We start from the raw sequence: 24,960 nt of genomic DNA, 5'->3' as shown, positions 1-24,960 counted from the left end.
CAATTAGAAAATAAATAATAATTATTTATTAAAGTTGAAATAAGACAAGCCTTATATTGTTGGAAAACTAAGAATGTCCTTAAAAAACCCTTTTCGTTTTATCAATTTTGGCTACAATAAAAGTCGTCAGCCACCAGTGTAAAGTTTGGAAAATCAAGGAATATTGAAAAACACATTTTTTTAGTTGACTTTCCAGGCATGTCACTTCCAAGCCAAATCCCAAAGCATTCCCGAGCCAAAATTTTAAATTTTAAATTTGTACAACAAAAAATCAAATATCTATTTTAATAAGTAAACTCACTAACTAAATTTGCACATAATTAATCTATTGTTTATTAATATATTAATATATAATATTTTAATATATTAATTTATAAATAAATTAGTATATGATATTAGGGGGAGAGAGACAGAGAGACAGAGAGGGAGAGAGAGGGGATATATATATTGAGATAGAGAGAGAGAGAGAGAGAGAGAGAGAGAGAGAGAGAGAGAGAGAGAGATGGGGAGGGTGAAGGGAGAGAGAGATGGGGAGAGGGAAGGGAGAGAGAGATAGAGAGATTACGGGAGAGGGAGAGAGATATTATTGGTCCTATGGTATCCTAAGGGGTTATATTATGTCCTACAACCCCTTAGGACACCACATAACCCCTTAAGAAACCAAATTGTGTCATTATGGGTCATATTGTATTCTAAGGGGTCATATTATGTCATATGACCCCTTAGGACACAATGTGACCCCTTACAACTCTATACGGTGTCATTATGGGTCATATGACCCCTTATGGCACCATATGGTGTTGTTAGGGGTCATATGGTGTCCTAAGGGGTCATATTGTGTCCTACGACCCCTTAGGACACCATATGACCCCTTAAGACACCATATTGGATAATTATGGGTCCTGTGGTGTACTAAGGGGTCATATTATGTCATACGACCCCTTAGGACACCATATGACCCCTTAAGACATCAAATTGTGTTGCTAAGGGTCATATGGTGTCCTAAGGGGTCGTGGGACACCATATGACCCCTAAGGACAACATACGACCCCTTACGACACCATATTGGGTTGTTATGGGTCTTGTGGTGTCCTAAGGGGTCATATTGTGTCCTACGACCCCTTAGGACATAATATGACCCCTTAAGACACTAGATTGTGTCGTTAGGGGTCATATGGTGTCCTAAAGGGTCATGGGACACCATATGAGCCCTGAGGACAATATACGACCCCTAACGACACCATACTAGGTCATAATGGGTCCTATGGTGTCCTAAGGGGTCATATTGTGTCCTTGGACCCTTTAGGACACAATATGACCCCTTAAGACACCATATTGGGTCATTATCAGTCCTATGGTTTCCTAAGGAGTCATATTGTGTCCTACGACCCCTTAGGACATAATATGACCCCTTAAGACACCAAATTGTGTTGTTAGGGGTCATATGGTGTCCTAAGGGATCATGGGAGACCATATAACCCCTAAGGACAACATACGACCCCTTATGACACCATATTGTGTCGTTATGGGTCCTTTGGTGTCCTAAGGGGTCATATTGTGTCCTATGACCTCTTAACACTCCATATGACTCCTTAAGACACCATATTGGGTCATAATGAGTTCTATGGTGTCCTAAGGGGTCACATTGTGTCCTATGACCCCTTAGGACACCATATGACCCCTTAAGAAACTAGATTGTGTTGTTATAGGTCATATAGTGTCCGAAGGGGTCATGCGACACCATATGACCCCTAAGGATAACATACAACCCCTTATGACACCCTAGCTCAAAAGATGGCTCCCTAAGGATAATAAATAAGATTATCATTTCACTATGTGGGTTTTTTTAAATTAGTATTCAAGATTGATCATATCATCTATTGGAATGAACCTAACATTTTAAACTTCAAATTTAAGTTCTTAGATCCTAGCCTCATTTATTAGTCATTATGAGCTAGCCTTGTGCATGTTTGTTAGATGTGTTATTATGTGTCTTCAAATCATTGATCCAGTTAATGAAATCTTCTAGATCTAAAGTTTCTAAGCAACATGAGAGATCAATCTTAGGTTTGCATCTAGCTTTCACCAAGGTAATAGGATTTTTTTCATTTATTCTAAGGTCCCCCACAAAATTACATTTTTTCATTACACCACTATGAGTAGATGTCGGATAAAGATTCAATATCATATCACAATTTTATTCAAGAAAGTAGTATTAGGTGAAATAGTTTCACCTAAATTACATGACATATTTTTTTTTTGACAAAACTGTATAACATGAAACAATAAGTTTTCTATATTCTCATTTTAAAACATAGATAAGATTGAATTCACATAGATTGTTTTGTCCAGAATATTTTTGAGCAAAAATGTTCTAGTTGAAACACTTTTGTCTCAAATTGTCTATATGACAACCTTTGTGGTATTTTAACACTTGTTGAAAAAAATCAATTTTAACTCTATATTTCTTTAGCTAAGAGTACTTTTATGAAAAAAATTTTAAATGATAAATATAAAAAGAAATGCTACTAGCCCGTGAAAACTATGATGTTTTGATTAAGTTTGACTTAAAAAAAATATTCATCATTTTTAAATTCAAAACATAAACATCACTTTTAGCTAATGTAAGTTGAAAAATTATATTTGTGGTGGTTGTTTGCTTCATAAAATGTGATTTTGTTCTAAAATTTTGTCTAACCTCCTTTATTATGAGCAACGTCTTACATTATCACATCAAGAAAAAAAAAATATATGATCAAGAAGTAACTTGAAAAATAGGTTGTTAAAGAAAAAATGAAGCAACAATTCTTTAGAAAATTCAATCTAACATTTAATTTCTACAACTGAAATATTATCAAGTGGCCTCAATGTGTCATCTAATATAATTATTCACTAAATGTGGATGTGCCTACAGATAAAAAGGTATCAAACACCAAATTTACCCAACAAAACATGATGAATGTCTGGTTAAGTCAACCTAAATAAACTATCACATTGTAGAGTGCAAACAAGTTAAACCTACATGTGAGAATCAAACATTTAATTTTGAGCAATGAAAGATTATATTGACCAAAGATATTTTTGAACCATTAATTTAACTGTACCTTTTCGATGATTAAATTGAAATTCTAGCCCATTAAAACTCTAGCCCATTAAAATTGGTCCTTATTTTTACCACTTAGCACTTTGCATGAACCATAGAAGTAAAAGCCATGAGCACCTTAACATCTACAATAACAAACTGACCATTCCAACTTAACCCTAAATGTGACCCTTAAAGTTCACAATCTCGACAATAGTAAATTTTTTATGCAGTCATGTTGTCATCCCTCGTCCCATGTTGAAGGGAATATCGGCGGAGAGAAAATCACAGCAAATATTTTCATCCTCAGCCGAGATGTTGAACGGGCGTTTGGCTATGATTGGTCTCGCAGCGTTGGCCGTTACCGAGTTCGTTAAGGGAGGTCCTCTTATATAATTAACTTTTTCTTCTACAATTTCAAGAGTCTATGCCAATGGAAGAAATAAATGAAAAGTAACAGTTTAAATTTTGTAATATACTAGACTATAGGTAGATCTAGAAAGAAATTTTTAATCTAGAAGAAGGGATGAAATTTCAATTGTAAAACTATTTCAATCATGGCCTTATATGTGGAGCATACAGTGGGAGCAATGATAAGAGTAAAATTGAAAAATTATTTGTCCTTGCAAATTAAAATACTAACAATTTTAAATTTTTTTGTTTGTGTAGCATCTTATTTGGAGTAATGTTCCTTAGTTCAATTTTAGTTATCATGTCGCATTATAAGCAACAATGGTCTTACACATCTCATATTCATAGTACATATTACAAGAGTACCACATTCCTTCTCAATATTCATTTATCAAAAAAATAATAAATAATCCTCTGTTAACTTTTAAGATGTTGTGAAACAATAAACAATTAATTGTAATTAATTATCTATGTACAACACGCCCTTCTCCAAATTCAACTCTCTACATAAAATGTTAGAATAATTTTCATGCTTTGTCTATGGTTTAGATTCTACAAACTAGTCATATTTCTTTTGAGTAATTATCTCACCTAGTTTGCATACACCAACTTATTGAATGTGTTTTGAATGATTAAAGCGAGAGAGGCTCCAAACCCTTAACAGAATAGCGAGGAACTTACAAGTAGTGTGACCACCAACACCAAAAAAGAGGAAACCCCATTTTTGAAAGAGAGGCTTTTGATCGGAGCACACAAACGGCAGGAACAAAGGTCTCAAACCCTCAATATGCTTACATTTTTAGAACAGAGGGGTTTAGGAGAGCACTTTGAACCATAATACAAGCAAAAACCCTTTCACTAGTGATAAAATAGCTTAAGAAATAGAAATCTAATAGCGGTTTTTGAAAGGCTTCCTACAATTTTTTTCCTAAAGGACCTCCATGAACAGAGATTCTTCAAAAAGAGAAGATACCACAAAGGTCTCAAAAATAGCTGGTTCTGGAAAGCGCCTAGAAATCTCATGATAGTTGAAACACTTATCCATTCCAAAGAAACACAAAATAGGATAGTCATAGAATGGACAAGAGTAGACAATCCTAAAGGGTTTTGAGAGGCGCCCCTAAACATTTTACTTATAGAAATCCCTGCAGGAAACACACTTTTGACCACTTGGACAATAGAAATAGCCAAACTAAGATAGCCAACACCTATAAGGGTATTGATATACTATGAGTCTCACACAACCATAGAATCCTTTACTCTCCCTCCCCTCTAGCAAATGACTTTCATATCTACAATAGTATCCCAACCACCACAATCCAACACAATCACCTATGCCTCAACAACTAGTGGAACCCACCAGAAACCTATATCCATAAAGGCAATGTCCAGATTAGGAACAATTAAAAACATCTCCCTAAAAGAACACCTAGAAGAACAAACCCTTCATAGCAGAGATTACAGAGCTGAGTATGGAGAGCAAAAAATATAGAGAAAGGAAAAACATGGAAGAGGACCTATCAGTTTTCTCTGATAAAAAGAGTGAGAGAAGAAGAGTCAGGAAGAACTTGGATGGAGGCTACTACCAAAAGTATCTTTTCAAGCTCTGGGAAGATATGGCAGAGTTCATTATGAGGTACATAACCCTTGATGACCACTTTACTATTATTTTCACTTATCATATTACTATTTTGAATCACTTCAGTCATGATAAAAAAATCTCGATGTCGTTTTATTTACTTTCCTCTCTTGAGCATTCTATTCACAAGCATTTTGAGAATGAGGAAAATCTGGTTCTGCATGAGAGGTTAATACTCCTAATTATGGAGTATGCTAAGGCTCATGAGGTAAAACCCTCCCCTATCTTGAGAAATCCCAAACTCCTAGCCAAGCAGGATGTGTACAATGTTTCAGATACAGATTCTGGTGAGGAGGGCAAGATGGCCATGGACTGGAATGATATCCAAGTCCCAAAAGAATTGAATACAAAACCTCAGAGGATGAGGGCCCCTCGCAGAAGCCAATGCCTGACACTACTAGTAGCATATCAAACCTATGTTGAAGAAAACCTCTATAGAATACATATTCCCATCTACAAGATAAAAGTACATGCAATAATATAAGATGGGGTAATCAAATGAAAGCAAGAGTAGAATAAATTAAAGTTTGTAAGGCATGCATGAATAAAAGGTTATAAGAAAGATCTATGGGAATGTAATAAATGAAGTAACCACAACATAGAATCAAATATTGAGTGTGTAAGCATAATGCAAAGAACATCCATAAAATCACAAAATCTAATGTAAATAAACTAGTAATGATACAAGAGTATAGTTTGCATTTAGATCTTATTCATGCTTAAGAGAATGGGTAGTTAGTTAAAGTATAAAAGATGAAATTCTAATGTAGAAGTATTAAACTTTAAAGATAAACCTTAAGGAGTGTAATTCAAATTCACAAAGATGTAAGAAAAATAAATAACTTCCTTAAATTATCTAGGGCAATAAGAAAACATACAATCATTGAAGAAATAATTAATCGAGGTAAAGAATATGGGGCTTATCATTATCATAAAAATAAAGAAATACAAAAATTAAAATATTGGATGTGAAACTTAGATCAATAATCAATTATGGGAGAATGTTTTTTATCATATTAGAAGGGAGAAGGCCCTGAACCTACAAAACAACAAAATCAGAGTACAACAACAAAAGAGGTGGCATAAAGAAACCAGACAAGAAAGCCCAACCAATTGTTCCTCAAAAGTAATAAAAAATTAACATGACTCTATAACTAAACATACTAATATTAACTAAGAACCACCTTTCAAGCATAGTAAAAGTAATTTGAGTATCAACAAGATTAAGAACTTTAACTATAGAGACAATCATCATAAAAGTCTTTTTTACGTGGCATGCAAGCTTCATACTATCAGATATACTAACTACAACCACTACTATCTTAGCCAGAGTATTAAACAAATCAAAAAATAAGAAAACTGACGTAATCATTCTTGATCATATTCTAATTTCACTGATGTCTATTAACCTTATTCACCCAAGTATCCTCCTGATTGTCCTCCCTATCTTCAATGTCCTCGTCCATCTTCCCTTCCTTTTCTAGCTTTCTTGCTTTCTTCTTTATCTTGCTTTGTCCTAGCATGAACCCCATTGCAGCCTTTCTCATGATACCATCAGTGATGGTGTAGAGAGAATCAAATGCCTCACATATATTATCAAAATGCTTCCTGTAGTCATTAAGTTTTTCTTCTAGTTTCATGATTCTCTCCTTAAGCTCCCTAATCTGATCCTCCAAGTTTTTGCTACTTTCTTTGTCCGTCGGCAAATCCAGTGAGTAGGGAACCATCTCCTCTTCCTCTTGAGGATTGGAAAGTTGTGAGTTTTGGTCAGAATCCTCCATGACCTCCTCAGATTCACGCTCTCCTTCCATCTCCTCCTTGTATTGCTCTTCTTGTTCCTCTTCTTCTTCTTGGAACTCTTCATCCTTTGAATCCTCATTGGATACATCCTCCATGTTGTCAATAAATGATTTTCCAATCCTCTTGAGGATTGGAAGGCTATGAGTTATGGGAGAATGTTGTGCTTGGTGTCAATAATTGACTTTCCTTTGTTAAAAAAATTTAAGTCTCTTTTTGATGAAGATATTTGATCCTAAATATTAAATATATATTTCTCTAGTTCATTATATGCTTGGACACTTGATATTAACAAGCACATACTAATTTGTTTTTCTTTAATGTGCATATATTTGGTTTGATAAATTTTGCATAATATAATTCACTCTGTGTGATGTCGATATCCAAGTTGATGTATGATCAGGTGCTATTTATAAAAATATTTTAAAAATATGTTCCTCAAAATATAATCACAATGACAAAAAATAGCTTTATGAATGAAGAATAAAAATCTACAAATCAATGATCAAAAGAATCAAGATATACAATACCATGAACAAGTTTCATGGATAAATATATCACTTATAAACTAATTATAACATTTATAACACAAATAAGAAAAAACCATAAAAATAAAGGAAGAGAGCATATGTATTTTATTTCAATTATTAAAATACCAAATATCTACATAAATAATTGATTTCTAAGTGTTGTTATTAAGAAATAATTGAATTGATATATCTTTCTTTGTTTTCTACATCATAGATTTATACATAAACACTTTAAAACTTTATTAAATTTACAATCAAGATGATACATTAATATCATAAACTATCAATCATCTCTATATAATTGAATTATTGAATTATTTACTCATGATTATTATTTATCAAATTCTACATTTAATTAATTTTTTTCTTTTAATTTTGATCCTACGAGATTATAAAAATATGCATCTTGAAGAATATATCATTACCCACCTTTCTCATTCAAAGGGAAATCCAACAATAACAATCACAGACCACATGTTTTAATCAAACTTCACAGAAAAAATATCACAATAACATCTGAAATTTTTGTCACAATAACAACTCAAATTACTAAAATATATTTCTAAACTCGTTTCCCTGAAACGCTGTAGGACTAAGCAAAGTTTCAAAATAATATCAAACTGAAACTCGAGTGAGCTATGTCCACGTTGAGTAGGCGAGAAATCGGTAGAATCTTCACGTTCGGGAGGCGACTAATGTGTGGAAACTTCACCTCTTCACGTTGGGGAGGCGAGTAAATTGAACGGTGACTATGACAGACCGCGTGTTTTAATCGAACTTCCCAGAAACAAATTCGCAAAAACATCTCAATTCTTTGTCGCAATAACAACTCATATTCCCAAAATATCTTTCTAAACTCCTTCCCCTGAAACGCTGTAGGACTAAGCAAGGTTTCAAAATAATATCAAAACTGAAACTCGACTGAGCGATGTCCACCTTTGAGTGGGCGAAAAATTGGTAGAATCTTCACGTTGAGGAGGAGAGTAATGTGTGGAAACTTCACCTAAACAAATTTGCGGGATATTTAAAAGCCACGTTTTCAAATTTTCACACACTGGATTGTAAGCTCACGTCATTTGCTTCCCTGATTCGGTCCATTTTACACCACCAAATTCGATCCTTCCCAAGCTATAAAGCCAACAACGAGTCCTCAAGGAGATATTCTAAGTATCAATAATTCTTAAGCAACTCGAAAGGAAAGTGCTCTTACAGAATTCATCTTTTCTTAGCACTCATCGATGGCGGCCATGGCTTCAATGATGATGAAAGCACCCGCAGCACTTAACTGCGGGGCAGTCAAAACGAATAGTCGTATCAGTAGATTGCCCAACAGTAGCCTCCAAGTCAAGTGCATGGCTGCAAAGGTTTGCTATTTTGCTGTTGTTCGTTTAGCTATTTTGCTCTTTATTCTTATGAAGCTTTGGCTAATGCGTTTTATTTTGGTACGTGGATCAGGATCCAAAGGAAACGTCTACCAAGGTAAGAAACGCTGTAGATGCCCAATTTATAGTTTATTTATATGATGTGCACAATTTATCTGATATAGGAAATATGAAATCCAGGTGAGCACGAAATTTGGCGACCTGTTTGCGTTCTCAGGGCCTGCGCCGGAGATCATCAATGGAAGGGCGGCTATGTTGGGGTTCGTATCGGCCATTGCAGTGGAGGTGGCCAGCGGAAGAGATTTGCTGTCGCAGGTGAATAGTGGAGGACTGTCGTGGTTTGCGTTAACTGCAGGATTAATGACGGTGGGGACACTGGTGCCCCTGTTCAATGGAATATCGAGGGAGAGCACGTCGCAGCCAATATTTTCATCCACAGCAGAAATGTGGAATGGGCGCTTTGCTATGCTCGGCCTCCTCGCATTGGCTTTCACTGAATACGTCAAGGGTGGACCGCTTGTATAAACACCTTAATATCTATTTCTATTCAAGCACAAGCTCCAGTATTGGAAGCTCTCACATGGCATTCCATGTTCCAGTGGAATTTTCTTGTACTGTTTAGAATGTCATACAGTTCAATTATACAAAACCTTGTAAAAAAATTCAATCTTATACTATAAAGAAAGTTTGAGTTCAACGACTAGGGCACTTTACTATTTTTTGAAAGCTTGTTAAACAACAGATTTCTTAGCGTTTAAATACTCTTATACATTTCAAATATGTTCAAAATAATTCAAATCAATGCAAGAATTTAAATATCTGGTGAACTGGAAGATTTCTAATTGGTCTACCAATTTATGTAGATGTTCAGTTTTATCATACATATATTAGTTTTACCCATGCACTAATTCATTAATATTTGTTATTTACCTTCATTTTACAATTCTTGTGGCCTAAGTCATTTTGACATGCATAAAATTAATTATGTGTCTTTATATCTGATTCCTACAATTTTAAAACTCAAATTCAAATTTTAGTTTATTCATAATCATTTGTTATTTGTCAAAGCTAATTAAACACATGTTTACATGATTTATGGTTATCTTCTTGTATTTAAAGGCAAATTGATTTGCATTCTTTTAAAAGTTATGTATTGAAACTTATATATCCCCATTTAAACTATATTCACATACATTCATTATTTAAATTTGTAATATATTACAATCAATTTGCAGGCACATCTAGACATTCACTCCATGTATTGATATTATCATTTCACTATGTGAGTTTTTTTTCATTCGTATTCAAGATTGATCATATCGTCTATTGGAATGAACCTAACATTTTAAACTTCAAATTTAAGTTCTTAGATCCTAGCCTCATTTATCAGTCATTATGAGCTAGCCTTGTGCATGTTTGTTAGATGTGTTATTATGTATCTTCAAATCATTGATCTACTTAATGAAATCTTCTAGATCTAAAGTTTCTAAGCAACATGAGAGATCAATCTTAGGTTTGATTCTAGCTTTCACTAAGGTAATTGAATTTTTTTCATTCATTCTAAGGTCATCCACAAAATTATATTTTTTCATTACACCACTATGAATAGATGACGGATAAAGATTCAATATCATATCGCAATTTTATTCAAGAAAGTAGTATTAGGTGAAATAGTTTCACCTAAACTACATGACATAATTTTTTTTTGACAAAACTCTATAACATGAAACAATAAGTTTTCTATATTCTCATTTTAAAACATAGATAAGATTGAATTCACATAGATTGTTTTGTCCAAAATATTTTTGAACAAAAATGTTCTAGTTGAAACACTTTTGCCTCAAATTGTCTATATGACAACCTTTGTGGCATTTTAACCCTTCTTGAAAAAAAACAATTTTAACTCTAGATTTCTTTAGGTAAGAGTACTTTTATGAAATTTTAAAAAAATGATAAATAAAAAAAGAAATACTACTATCCCATTGAAACTTTGATGTTTTGATTAAGTTTGACTTAAAAAAAAATATTCATCATTTTTAAATTCAAAACATAAACATCACTTTTAGATAATCTAAGTTGAAAAATTGTATTTGTGATGGTTGTTTTCTTCATAAAATGTGATTTTTTTCTAAACTTTTGTCCTAACCTCCTTAATTATGAGCGAAGTCTTACATTATCACATCAAGAAAAAAATAAATATATGACCAAGAAGTAACTTGAACAATAGGTTGTTAAAGAAAGAACGAAGCAACAATTCTTTATAAAATTCAACCTAACACTTTATTTCTACAATTGAAATTTTATCAAGTGGTCTCAATGTGTCATCTAATATAATTATTCAAATGGAATGATCAATTATGTGACATGAATTATTCACTATCTAGCATGTGGACAAACAATATGTTGCATGATTCAAAAATTTGTGGGTTTTAAATGAAAAATAATCTTTTTTTTTTTTGTTGATTATAAGGTAAAAACTGAAATACATCAAGTATAATCTGTGTTCACAGGTGAATAAAGCCTAAGAAACTAGACAAAACCACAAATACTTTCTAGTATACCAGTCATAGATTACATTTACATTACATCCTAATACCAAACCTAGGCTTCTAGCTACAACCATATACATTTATCAATATGAAGCAAAGCCTAGTACAAAATGCCAATAATAGAATATGTCAAAATAGCAACCAGGATTCTATACACATGGGGTCAAAAATGAATAGGGTGCCACAAATAGAAGTCTTCTCTAGAACAAAGCTACCCAGAAGGGGGCCTTCCATCCACACCAGCCTCTGATCATCCAACCTCTTGGCATTACTAATCATTTGCTAGTGATTCATCACTCCATTCCCTCTTATCTCTTTCATGAGTGCATCTAAGGTGGTGACAAAGGGAGTTCTCTCTTCACTTAACCTTCCCCATGTATATCCATGCGAGAGCTCATAGATAAAAATCCTGGTATGTCCATCCTCAGGAAATATGTGAAATTTTTCTTTGTTGAGTCTGATAACCATTATGACCTGCGAGAAGACAATATGGAATGTGAGTCTACGTAAAGACTCAGTAAGCACCCTTTCTATCCCTTGATACTTCTCTAAATTCCTAATCCTCAAAATGTACCAAATAATTTCATATCAAAATAGATTCGAGAACTGATTGGTGTATTTTTTAAGTCCTCTAATAAAACTTTGCAAATGTTACACAAATCATCAATAACATTTTCACTAAATGTGTATGTGCCTATAGATAAAAAGGTATCAAACACCAAATTTACCCAACAAAACATGATGAATGTCTGGTTAAGTCAACCTAAGTAAACTATCACATTGTAGAGTGCACACAAGTTAAACCTACATGTGAGAATAAAACATTTAACTTTGAGCAATGAAAGATTATATTGACCAAAGATATTTTTGAACCATTAATTTAACTTTACCTTTTCGATGATTAAATTGAAATTCTAGCCCATTAAAACTAGTCATTATTTTTACCACTTAGCACTTTGCATGAACCATAGAAGTAAAAGCCATGAACAACTTAACCTCTAAAATAACAAGTTGACCATTCCAACTTAACCCTAAATATAAACCTTAAAGTTCATAATCTCAACAATAGTAAATGTTTTATGTACAGTAATGTTGTCAATTATGTCACTGGTCCCATGTTGAAGAGAATATCGGCGAAGGGCAAAACACAGAAAATATTTTCATCCTCAGTCGAGATGTTGAATGGGCATTTGGCTATGATTGGTATCACAGTGTTGGTCATTACCAAGTTTGTTAAGGGAGGTCCTCTTATATAATTAGCTTTTTCTTCTACAATTTCAAGGGTCTAGGCCAATGGAAGAAATAAATGAAAATTGCCAATTTAAATTCTGTAATATACTAGACTATAGGTAGATCTAGAAAGAAATATTTAATCTAGAAGAAGGGATGAAATTTCAATTGTAATACTATTTCAATCATGGACTTATATGTGGAGCATATAGTGGGAGCAATGATAAGATCCTGTAAAATCAAAAAATCATTTGTGTCCTTACAAATTAACAATTTTAATTATTTTTGTTTGTGTAGCATCTTATTTGGAGTAATGTTCCTTGGTTCAATTTTAGTTATCATGTCGCATTATAAGCAACACACCCTTCTCCAAATTCAATATTACAAGAGTACCATATTATTTCTCAATACTCATTTATCAAAAAAATAATAGATAATCCACTATTAATCTTTTAAGATGTTGTGAAACAATAAACAATTAAGTGTAATTAATTATCTTTGTACAACACACCCTTCTCCAAATTCAACTCTCTACATAAAATGGTAAAATAATTTTCATGCTTTGCTATGGTTTAGATTCAACAAACTGGTCATATTTCCTTGAGTAATTATCTCACCCAGTCCCATACACCAACTTATTGAATGTGTTTTGAATGATTAAAATGAGTGAGGCCCCAAACCCTTAACATAATAGTGAGGAACTTACAAGTAGTGAGACCACCAATAGCAAAAAAGAGGAAACCCCCTTTTTGAAAGAGAAGCTTTTGATCAGAACACACAACCGACGGGTACAAAGGTCTCAAACCCTCAACACGCTTACATTTTCAGAACAGAGGGGTTTAGGAGAGCACTTTGAACCATAATACAAGCAAAAACACCTAGAAGAACAAGGAGAGAAGGAGGCATGTGCCAATACCCTAGATGACTACATCCACTAGAGGAAGTTGGTAGTCACCATTGAAACAAGCATGAAGGAGGCTACATACTCTTTGGTTAAATGCCTTTAGGGTAACCAACCCTCAGTGTACATCCAATGCCAACCTACTTGAAGCAGAGAAACACCAACTCCAAAAGGGCACCATCATCCATAGAAGGGGATACAGTCAAAATATAAATGTGAAAATTATACAAATGCTATGGAATTTATGAAATTTTTGGAAGCTTTATATTTTCTCTTAGATATAGATCTTGGGTTGAGGCTTAAAAGATACTATCATTCCCTCCTAGTATCCTTGCCCTACAAAATAGACCAACCATCCCAAAAACCAAAAACACACAACAACATGCACTCGAAAAGTCTACAAACATCTTGAATTACTATGTCAGCATATGTTAGTCCGAAATCAAGCAATGCATTGAAATGGACTGCCATATTATAGAAGATATCATGATGATAATCAGAAAATGCTCTAGTGAGGTCACATAATTCTACCAGGACTAGGAGAATTATATAATTTTAGCTAGGATTCATAGACCATTCATCCATAGGTGACCAATATAGAGCATATAACTTCATATGAATATAATTCTTGTATTTCATCGTTCATAAAAACCCCATTCTATACAATGTTTAGTCTTAATCCAATGGGATATTCTTCCTACCAAAAAAACACAGTTCGATTAATTATCAAGGTCTGGATGCCATAGATTTCTTTATTGCCTAATCAAAATTGAAAATGTAGCAGACACAACAAAAAAATAAGAACAAATGAATCATATCTTGCCCATATTACTTAGCGGAGGCTAATAGGTTAGAGAGACCTCTGTATCAACTATACTATATCCTAGACCAAACCAAAGAAAGGAGTTGTATAGCAAAGTAACATTAGGCTGGTGGAAACCGAATATCCCCAGATCAAAAAAAATTATGGGTCTTCAAGGAGGCAGCACGGTGAGTAAATCCACTTGTCCTTGGGAGTCTGAGCTAACAAGCTCCCCATCCAGCTCAATACCCTGCAGTTTTAGGTAATCTTCAAACTATGAGTCCTTCCTTGGAGCGTGAAGGTGAAAAATGTAGAGGAATGGAAGGCTCCTATGGATTTCATCAGTTCTGGCATTGAAGGCAAATGGGTCTTCAATAACCAGAATATGCTTCCTGGGCACTAGGTTATTGTTAATGATCAAGATGTCATAGTGCTTAGGCCTTTTGATGGTTAGTTTTTCACTAATATCTACAATAACCCTTTCCATTTCCCCCATAATGGTTGCATTGAAGACATCCCTGCATAGGGAAGCCATGCCCTCTCTGTCCTACTCAAAATACATTATTACAACTAGGAACATGGCCGCTATTATTGAGATATTCATGCCCTAAAACTCTTTCAATGACATAAATCACCATCTCATGAGGGAGATAGATAATCCTACTCAATCTATCCTTCATGATCACTCCGTAGAAGGCCATCTATCTTTTAACACTTATCAATCTAACTGGGGTATCCATGGTTGAAATTAACTTTTAATAAGCCAGAGTAAGTTGGGAAGGCTGGTCTGAGAGCTCTTATTAAATAAGGGGAGAATCAATGTCTTAGAAAAACTAAGGACAAGGAGTAATTATTATATGACACTTAGTTCATTTTACTTAAGATTTCGGGTGATATGCCGATGCAATTAAGATTTGAAATTATTGATATGATAGATCTTTCTTGTTGTTCACATAATCTAAAATGACCTCCTTTTGTAAAAATGCTCACCTGCAAATTCTTCAAGTGTTGCTCAAAAGTGTTTCCTCTTTTGTCAATTTATTGAGCATTCATGGCGATTTTTATCAATTACCATTACCAGTTGCACAACGGTCACATAAGGAATTTATTTGAATTTATGATGAAGTGACTTTATTAAGATTTATATTGATCCTTGTGGCAGAAAGTAATCATTCATCTAGGAGCACTTCATATCATCCATTGATGCTCATCAATTTTATGGCCGCACCCTTTTTCGATGGAATCATGTACTTCGGTGGCTTAACTTTATCTTCCCTCGAAATGTCCTATTTCATCAATGTCTCCTTAGTTTTAATTAAACTACCATCATTGTTAAGGAGGTTTGTGGCTTCATCGATCTCTTCACTTTCATTGAAAGGATCTACCTCACGTGTTTATGTTGATGTAATCCTCCATCGTCTCATTGAAACCCCATTTTCAGACTCCTTTCATTGCCATGTTTTGCAACCATCTTATCGATCAAGTCATTGATGATTTTTTTTTATGTTGACGAAAGAAAAATATCCTCCTTCGACTTTTCATTTTTCGATGGAGCTGTGCTCGTCGGCCAATAACTTTTGCACCTCTTCGACACCTTCCTTTTCGTGAAAAGTCTTATCAACGAGAAAGATATCTTTGGTCAACATCTTTTGTGCCTCTTCGATATGCTCTCTTCCTTGAAATAGCTTCATCGATAAAATATCCATTGGTTCCTTCGATATCACTCTTTTGGCCAGACTTCTTCCCTCAGTGAGCTATTCACATGTCTCATCGATGTTGTGGTTTCATCAAAACTATTTCTTTCATCGATGGGACCACTCCTGATTTCCTCGATGAATTTTGTGTTGATGGAACTAATTTTTTTAGTGAATCCTTTTGGAAGTTCATCTTGGTGAATATTTGTTCGATAAGTCTCTTTATCAATAGGATAATGGTAAGCTTCTTCAATAGAGTCATTTCAGTTAGACTAGGCGTTTCGGTGAAGGATTAGTATGTATATCCGATGGCCTTTGTTTGATCGATAATTTTTAGGATTCTCATGTTGATGGAAATGCCAAGGGTTCTATTGAAATTCCTAAGGGAATGCTTGATTTCATTTTTTGTTTTAAGAAAACTTTTGTAGCTTCAATTGAAACCATGAAATTCTATTTATTTAAATTCAATGCTCAATAGTGGCTCTGACTGGGGATGGAGGTATACTATGGATGCCTTCAAGAATCTTAATTACTAGAATATAATTAATTGTATGATTTGTGTGTTAGGCATTTTTTTATTAAAGGGGAGGGGAACTCCAAGTTAATCCACTAGGATAAGGCTAACTTTGAAGATTTAATGAGGATGACGTTCTGAACCCCTTCTAAGTTTGAAAAGGAAAATTAAGTTTAAATGTTGTAATTCTAGCTCAAATTTGAATATGATGGATACCTCAGGGGTAATCAGGGTGTCCTGACTTGATGTTGATGGAGGAGAAACCATCCGCACCTTTATTTGCTAGGTGATCCACTTTGGACTTGCCTTCTCTAGAAATATGGTTAAAGGTGATTTCATCCAAGGACTGAATATCAATCATGATGTTTGACAGGATAGCATTGAGTTTCCAATTAGGCATATTTCCTTTTCTGAGGGCATTAATAATGATAGCCGAGTCCCCCTCTATGTTGATATTTCCTAATCTTAGGATTTTGCATAATTTTATACATTCATGAAGTGCTCTTAGCTTCGCCTCATTGTTGGAGCTTATACCCATTAGTGAGGCTAGGGCTACAATTTCCTCCTCTTTCGAATTGTGTATACAAAATCAAATACCCGAAATACTAGGATTCCCTCTAGAAGCCCCATCAAAGTTTAGCTTAAACTAGCCATCTTTAGGGGGGGACCACTTGCACTCCTTTCTCTTTTGTAGGTTGATGGAGGGCCCATCTCCAACATATGGTAGAATTTTCAAAACAATTTATTTTAGTCTCATTTCCCCATCCCATTCAGTCATCTCCAAATTTTTCTGACCCTTCATATATTGACAATTGGTTAATTTAATTATAACAGCCTCAACCTTGTTTGTAAGTTGAGGCTAGTACATCTTGCAATCTTTAAAGATCCTCCTATTCCTTTCTTTCCAAATCTCCCAAATTAATAGTGAAGGAGCTGAAACCCATAAACCCTTATATAAGAATCTTTTGTTTTTGATTGGCCATTCTTGGAACTTGGCTAGGATTGAGTCTGGGATAGGGGCGTACCATTTCGTCTTCAATTTAAGTCAACCCCACCAATTGTGAGAGTATTCATAGGTCAGCAATAGATGATTGGTTGATTTCTCCATCTTCTCATAGAGAGGGCATCTACTAGGTCCTTCGAAACCCATCGACCTCTCATCTAGCTTCGCAGTAGAAGCGCTTGATACTGATTGTTGGTCGAGGGGTATTGTTATGAACAAATTCATATCACATTTTGATGGGAAGACACTATAAAGGCTAGTATAATTTTGCAGTTGGACATCTATAAGAAGGTTTTGTTTAGAGTTGTAGATGATTTGCTAAATGACTTGTATTTAAGATTAGAAGCTAAAAGAATGGCAGTGATGGAATTAGACAAAAAGTTAAAAGATGAAGCATTATTGGCAGTACACCCTGTAATTGTAAACAAGAAATTGATGAACTAATTTATGAAGCAAACCAGTCAGTTTTTGTGATTGGACAGCAGATTAGCCTGATGGCTCAGAGAGTGAAAGAGATTGCTGAAGAAACTGCAGACAAATGGGACATACTCTTTTTTGAAAAAGAAAAGAAAGAGGAAAGAGACAGACAAAAAATGGATAAATCTTTTGCTAAGGTATACCAAAATGACAAAGGTAAAAGAAAAATTGGTAGTATACCTGTTATAAAAGTAACAGATAACCTCCTCCACCAGCATAGGATATTCCAGAATTACTTCAGATACACCGACACATACTGACAATCAACCGGTTAAGGCAACTGAAGAAGTTACGCATGATGACACTAACCCTAATTCTGAAATTCTTTTCACTATGAATGTGGATACACAAGATATTAACATTGTTGTGGATAAAGAGACTACAAAGGTTAAGGCAGATGATGCTAAGATCAGTGAGATCTCTGAGTCACTAGCACACAATGATGACTCTAAGAAGACTAAGATATCGGCACAAGATAAGGAACCAGAGACAGAGAAATCGATAGAGGATAAGGACACTAACACTAATAAATCATTAGAAGCAGAGGTACAAACATAGACAGAGAAACTAGAAGAAAATGTAAGTAAAGAGGAAGAAATAAATGGAAATAAGGAAGAAATAGTGAAGGTAATTGGGCAAGTATCTGTTGAAAGGAAATCTATTGCAAAACCAAGCACATCTACTAGAGAATTCAAACCCACTAATGTAACAGGTGTTCTATTGGATTCTATTAAGAGGATAACAGATTGCAATGCCTTAGCATTTAAGGCTATTGATGACATATTACCTATCTTGAAGATGATTGCACCAACCTATAAGATAGATCACATTGAGGATTCTCTAGGTAAATTGGACACATTGTCCAAATTTATTGCTGAAAATATTCTAACTATAGATAAGGTGAATGAGGTTAAGGAAAGAGTAGATAAAGAGAAAGGTGAATTCTTTAAGAAAACTATCAAAGATTGTACTGAGCACATGGATTCACTATTACCGGTACTTAACTCAATAATTTTGGAATATAAGGAGTTGTATAGAGAAGCTTGCGAACCTCACTATCTGACTGAAGATATTGATGAGGAAATTAAGAAGACACAGAAGGAAATAGATGATATTGCGGAAAATATGATAGGTTCTTTGGGACTTATCTCAGTTTTTGAAAAGGAAATAGCATTTTTTGAGGAAAAGTAGGAGAAACTTGAGAAAGAGAAAGCAAGGATAAGGTCAAAGGCTTAGGAACTGAAAATCAAACTTACTCCAAGATTGGATAGCCTTATTACTCAGCGAGTTGAGCTATCAAAGCCAAAAATTCAAGGAGAATGATCATAGGAGCAACAGATGCACTATCTAACTAGCATGATCCAGCAGACAAAGACCATTCTTTCTAACAATAAAAAATTCATGCAGAGCCTGAATCTAATTTTAGCAAACATTTTTCAACTTATAAGTAACCAGTTATAGGCTATGAGGTAGCATTTTTGAATTCTTTGATTTTTTTTACATCCTTTTCCATTGATGCCAAAGGGGGAGTAGTATGGAGAAAAATAAATGCTCAAAGCAGATCACTTTCTCAGGGGGAGCACACTCTTTTTGGGATAAGATTTTGGACTTCATTTTTGGATAACAGTTTTGGATTTTTCTCATGAGTGTTGCCATCAATACCAAAGGGGGAGATTGTTGGCATTCTACACTCTAATAAGTATGGTTGATGTTTTCATTGATGGCAACCAACTGGTAACAGGTTTCTACAGAGGTTAAGGCAGATGATGCTAAGATCAGTGAGATCTCTGAGTCACTAGCACACATTGTTGACTCTCAGAAGAGTGAGATATCGGCATGAGATAAGGAACCAGAGACAGAGAAACCAATAGAGGATAAGGACACTAACACTAATAATCATTAGAAGCAGAGGTACAAACATAGATAGAGAAACTAGAAGAAAATGTAAGTAAAGAGGAAGAAATAAATAGAAATAAGGAAGAAATAGTGAAGGTAATTGGGCAAGTATCTATTGAAAGGAAATCTATTGCAAAACCAAGCACATCTACTAGAGAATTCAAACCCACTAATGTAATAGGTGTTCTATTGGATTCTATTAAGAGGATAACAAATTGCAATGCCTTAGCATTTAAGGCTATTGATGACATATTACCTATCTTGAAGATGATTGCACCAACCTGTAAGATAGATCACATTGAGGATTCTCTAGGTAAATTGGACACGTTGTCCAAATTTATTGCTGAAAATATTCTAACTATAGATAAGGTGAATGAGGTTAAGGAAAGAGTAGATAAAGAGAAAGGTGAATTCTTTAAGAAAACTATCAAAGATTGTACTGAGCACATGGATTCACTATTACCGGTACTTAACTCAATAATTTTGGAATATAAGGAGTTGTATAGAGAAGCTTGCAAACCTCACTATCTGACTGAAGATATTGATGAGGAAATTAAGAAGACACAGAAGGAAATAGATGATATTGCGGACAATATGATAGGTTCTTTGGGACTTATCTCAGTTTTTGAAAAGGAAATAGCATTTTTTGAGGAAAAGTAGGAGAAACTTGAGAAAGAGAAAGCAAGGATAAGGTCAAAGGCTTAGGAACTGAAAATCAAACTTACTCCAAGATTGGATAGCCTTATTACTCAGCGAGTTGAGCTATCAAAGCCAAAAATTCAAGGAGAATGATCATAGGAGCAACAGAGGCACTATCTAACTAGCATGATCCAGCAGACAAAGACCATTCTTTCTAACAATAAAAAATTCATGCTGAGCCTGAATCTAATTTTAGCGGACATTTTTCAACTTATAAGTAACCAGTTATAGGCTATGAGGTAGCATTTTTGTATTCTTTGATTTTTTTTGACATCCTTTGCCATTTATGCCAAAGGGGGAGTAGTATGGAGAAAAATAAATGCATAAAGGAGATCACTTTCTCAGGGGGAGCACACTCTTTTTGGGATAAGATTTTGGACTTCATTTTTTGATAACAGTTCTTGATTTTTCTCATGAGTGTTGCCATCAATACCAAAGGGGGAGATTGTTGGCATTCTACACTCTAATAAGTATGGTTGATGTTTTCATTGATGGCAACCAACCGGTAACAGGTTTCTACATGCACTGGTATCACAGACATCATCACCGACAGGCATATTCATCGACATCTAGATTACACTGGTAATGAAGTATATCGGCAATCGGGCCGACATGAGACAAGGATTTTTTATGTGAATTGTATTGTAAATGTAAGTAATTTTTGTAAGCCGACTTGGTATATGTATGAGATCTTATAGATCATTTTCAAGTAAGAAATATAAGGAGAGGACAATTTTGTAATAGCATGATATAATATTATGTAAAGATAGTGAAAGGTTTTTGGTTAAGGTATTTGACTGAGCTTAAACTAGTACTGAACCAGGCATTAGAGATGTTATTTTGAGTAGTACATTGTATTGGATTTAATTATCCATATTGTAGTCATTGAGACTCTTCTATTGAGCAGTGAGCTCTAGGCTGTTAGCCTTCCTGCATGTGCAGGCCCCTATTGTAAGTAATATTTAATCATATTGGCCAGTGAGTACAAATATTGTGGGTCACAAATCCCACCAAGGTTTTCCCACAATGGGTTTCCTTGTTAAAATATCTTGTGTTATGGTGTGCATTTATGTAGTCTATGTTATTTCTATTTGTTGCATTATTTCTTGTTTACCAGTACATTAATTTGGGTTGCAAAGTTATAAATAAGTTCAATGATTCCACAAACCAGTTAGATACTGATTCACCCCCCCCCCCTCTCAGTGTCTTTGGGACTGTCATTGCATCTAACATTAATATGCCTGTTTTTATGCCATTAACTAGGCACATGCCTAAAACACATGATTAACTACTTGCCCACATCTAAGTGGACCCAATTGTTTTATATTTTTTCTATGTTGGGCAGTTGTTTTGTGCTTTGGTGGACCTAATTTTAATCTTTTTGCTTGTTTTTTAGTTTATGTGTTGTTTCTTTCTTTTCCTACTAGGTTTTTGCTAGGTTTTTGTAGAGGGTTGTTTTTGTTGGTTGTGCATCTCTCATGCACCTTGAAGTCACTTTATGGTTATGTATTGGTATGGGCCTATCCCGCTTTTATGAATCAAAACTACTTGCCCACATCTAAAACTAGTCCCTTTAAATTTCCTCATGTCTACAATAGTACAAATTTTTAGTAAGCTTTACATATGATGCATTTCAATTGGTTTTTTAACTTTTATTTTACGTAAATGGGTTGTTTCCTACACTCCACATGCTCGCATTTCCCTTATCACTACTAATATGAACTTGTTCTATATAATACAACTCCTTCACCTTGAGCATGAGTTGGTATACCTTAATTAATGGAATGGTTAATATTAGAGTTGAGGAAAAATCAACTCTACAGCTCCCAAAGATCACCTGCATGCAAACCTATCACAGAAAGAGAGAAGCAAAAAAGCTATGGAGGCCAGAATTCAGAGATCCAAAAAGGAGGAGTCATATTGATGTGCAACAAGAATGCAATTCAATAATTACAGTTGTTTTGAAAATACAAAAAGAGAATCCTTATAAAAGGATACTTGAAACCTGAAAGAACTATGAGATTCCTAATTTTAGCTTAAGCATGGAGTATAATAGACTAATAATTAAACAAATAATTAGCTACTAAAAGATAACTCTAAATCCCCCCCTTAAGATGAACTTAAGGAGTAACTGAAAAACAACTAAGGACTAAAAAACATGTAAAAAATGCAAGAAAGCAACAAAAAGGAGAAAACTTTATGGGAACAAAACTCCTCTCCAAGAAGAGATGAAAGCTCAAGTGAAAGACTAAGAAGCCTCCAAACAAGAGTGTTCCAGAAAATAGGAAAAAAAATAAGAGAATGAAGAACACCACTAAAGCTTGAAATAGCTACAAACACTATCGAAGAGTAACTGTTGATCTGAAGAACATCCTCTCAAATAGAACATTACTAGGTAGAGAAGATTATAATTTGCATAAGTGCCCTAAAATGACACTACTCGAATCGGATGATAAAGGAAGACAAACAAATGAACTCGAAGATACAGATGGCATGAAACACCAAAGCCTGAAGAGTTGATCAATCGAACCGAGGAAGCATTAGAACCAATAGAACAAACCTCCCCATAATGTTGAAAAGGGAGAGGGACATGGACACTGAAAAGAATGACCAACAAGAACTACATGATGAAGAACCAGGAACAGCGAAGGTGCAGATAAAGTACATAGTGTCGTAGAAGGAATACTCACTTGACACACATCATGAGACTAATGTCATGGAAGGAAAAATCACATGAAAAAGGTAGGAAACAAAGGAAAACATCAACCCCCCCATGGCACTTTATAAGTAGTGCATACACAGTAAGGCACAAGATGTGCAACATCCAAAGTATACAATGCATGATGGCACTTTATCTCAGTGCGCTTGCATAAATAAACTGCTACAATTATAAAAAAAGATAGAAGAATGGAAAGAGAAAGCCAAATACAAGACATCCTAATCAAAGAAAGAGATCCCAAGACCTAAAAAATCCAAGATATTCACTAGAGTGCTGAAAAGAAAAAAACTGAATAAAATATATCTGAAGCAGAATCTGGAAATAACACTCATATGACTAGAAAGTACACAAAACAAGCTTTCCAACAATATAAAGTTTTCAAAAAATAGAGTTCGGATGCTCAAGTCATGTCTCCCGGAGTGCAAAAAGGAACCTCTGACTTTGACATAAAAAATGCCATCAAAAAAGCAAAATCAAAAGTTCAAACCTCTAGATATGGATAGAACTCAAAAAGAGCTTTCCGACGATATATGATTTGTTGAAAAATGCCTCCATATGACCAAGTTACGGCCAAAAAAAAATCCCCTCTTGTAGGGCATAAATAAGGTAAAAAAAATTAAAATTTAATGCATTTGGAGGTACAGCAATACAGAATTTTGTGCATCAAAAAATGTGCCAATAAAAAATCATGCCCTAGATGCCCCTGTCACCTAAAATATGCAAATTATATATCAAAATTCATGGAATGAACATTCTGAATCTAACTGTGAAGTCATTTTGGCACCAAAATGTACCAAAAAATAGCTACCCCCAAAAATAGAAAAAAACAACTGCACAAACCCCCGAATATTCAAACCTAAAGAACAAGGCCCAAAATCTCTCATGAAGAGAACAGGGGCATGCAGATCTGGAGCTCTAATACCATATTGGAGTTGAGAAAAAATCAACTCTACAGCTCCAAAAGATCACCTGCATGCAAACCTGTCACAGAAAGAGAGAAGCAAAAAAGCTATGGAGGCTAGAATTCAGAGATCCAAAAAAGAGGAGTCATATTGATGTGCAACAAGAATGCAATTCAATAATTACAGTTGTTTTTAAAATACAAAAAGAGAATCCTTATAAAAAGATACTCAAAACCCTAAAGGTGAAAACCCTTAAGAATTATAAGATTCCTAAGTTTAGCTTAAGCATGGAGTATAATAGACTAATAATTAAATAAATAATTATTAGCTAATAAAAGATAACTCCAACAGTTAACAAGCATAGATAATGACACTTTTTTATATATCATATTCATATTTCACATGAATAGTATATATACATGCTCTATAGAACTCCTCTACATGTTCCTTCATAAACTCCTCTCATAAGTGTAAGATTTAGAGCTTCTAACATGTATCTAGTGCATAGTTGATTATCAAAAAAATCTCTTAACCTTGACCACAATGTGATTCCACATTGAGCTATTATTTATCTCATCTTATATGTGGCTTTCATGAGTTGTGCTCCACTATAAGATAGAAAGAACTTCAACTTCATGGGAATGTTCTTAACTATCTATATGTCCTTAGTATCTTTGAACTTGAAGTATGTCTCTCTAAATCATTGATCTAGTCAACCAAATATTCTATATAT

The 24,960-nt window shown here is 34.4% G+C and overlaps 2 protein-coding genes across 2 annotated transcripts; one reads left to right on the top strand and one right to left on the bottom strand.

Moving 5' to 3' along the window:
• Nucleotides 1-6,523: 6,523 nt before the first annotated feature.
• LOC131872734 (uncharacterized) lies at nucleotides 6,524-7,027 on the bottom strand. Its single transcript, XM_059216131.1, has one exon. The coding sequence runs from the start codon at nucleotides 7,025-7,027 to the stop codon at nucleotides 6,524-6,526; it is 504 nt and encodes a 167-aa protein (XP_059072114.1).
• A 1,579-nt stretch (nucleotides 7,028-8,606) lies between these two features.
• Nucleotides 8,607-9,541, top strand: LOC131058836 (early light-induced protein 1, chloroplastic-like). Its single transcript, XM_057992432.2, has 3 exons — nucleotides 8,607-8,823; nucleotides 8,915-8,938; nucleotides 9,022-9,541. The coding sequence occupies exons 1-3, from the start codon at nucleotides 8,698-8,700 to the stop codon at nucleotides 9,364-9,366; spliced, it is 495 nt and encodes a 164-aa protein (XP_057848415.2). The 5' UTR covers nucleotides 8,607-8,697; the 3' UTR covers nucleotides 9,367-9,541.
• Nucleotides 9,542-24,960: the final 15,419 nt, after the last annotated feature.

The sequence above is a fragment of the Cryptomeria japonica genome, unplaced genomic scaffold, assembly GCF_030272615.1.
Source record: "Cryptomeria japonica unplaced genomic scaffold, Sugi_1.0 HiC_scaffold_752, whole genome shotgun sequence".
Lineage (NCBI taxonomy): Eukaryota > Viridiplantae > Streptophyta > Pinopsida > Cupressales > Cupressaceae > Cryptomeria > Cryptomeria japonica.
This window is presented reverse-complemented; position numbering and strand designations above follow the sequence as displayed.

Coding starts and splice junctions, on each gene's coding strand:
- LOC131872734 (XM_059216131.1), bottom strand. CDS start 7,027: ATGGAGGATGTATCCAATGAGGATTCAAAGGATGAAGAGTTCCAAGAA.
- LOC131058836 (XM_057992432.2), top strand. CDS start 8,698: ATGGCGGCCATGGCTTCAATGATGATGAAAGCACCCGCAGCACTTAAC. Junction 8,824..8,914: donor TCAAGTGCATGGCTGCAAAG/GTTTGCTATTTT, acceptor TACGTGGATCAG/GATCCAAAGGAAACGTCTAC. Junction 8,939..9,021: donor CAAAGGAAACGTCTACCAAG/GTAAGAAACGCT, acceptor TATGAAATCCAG/GTGAGCACGAAATTTGGCGA.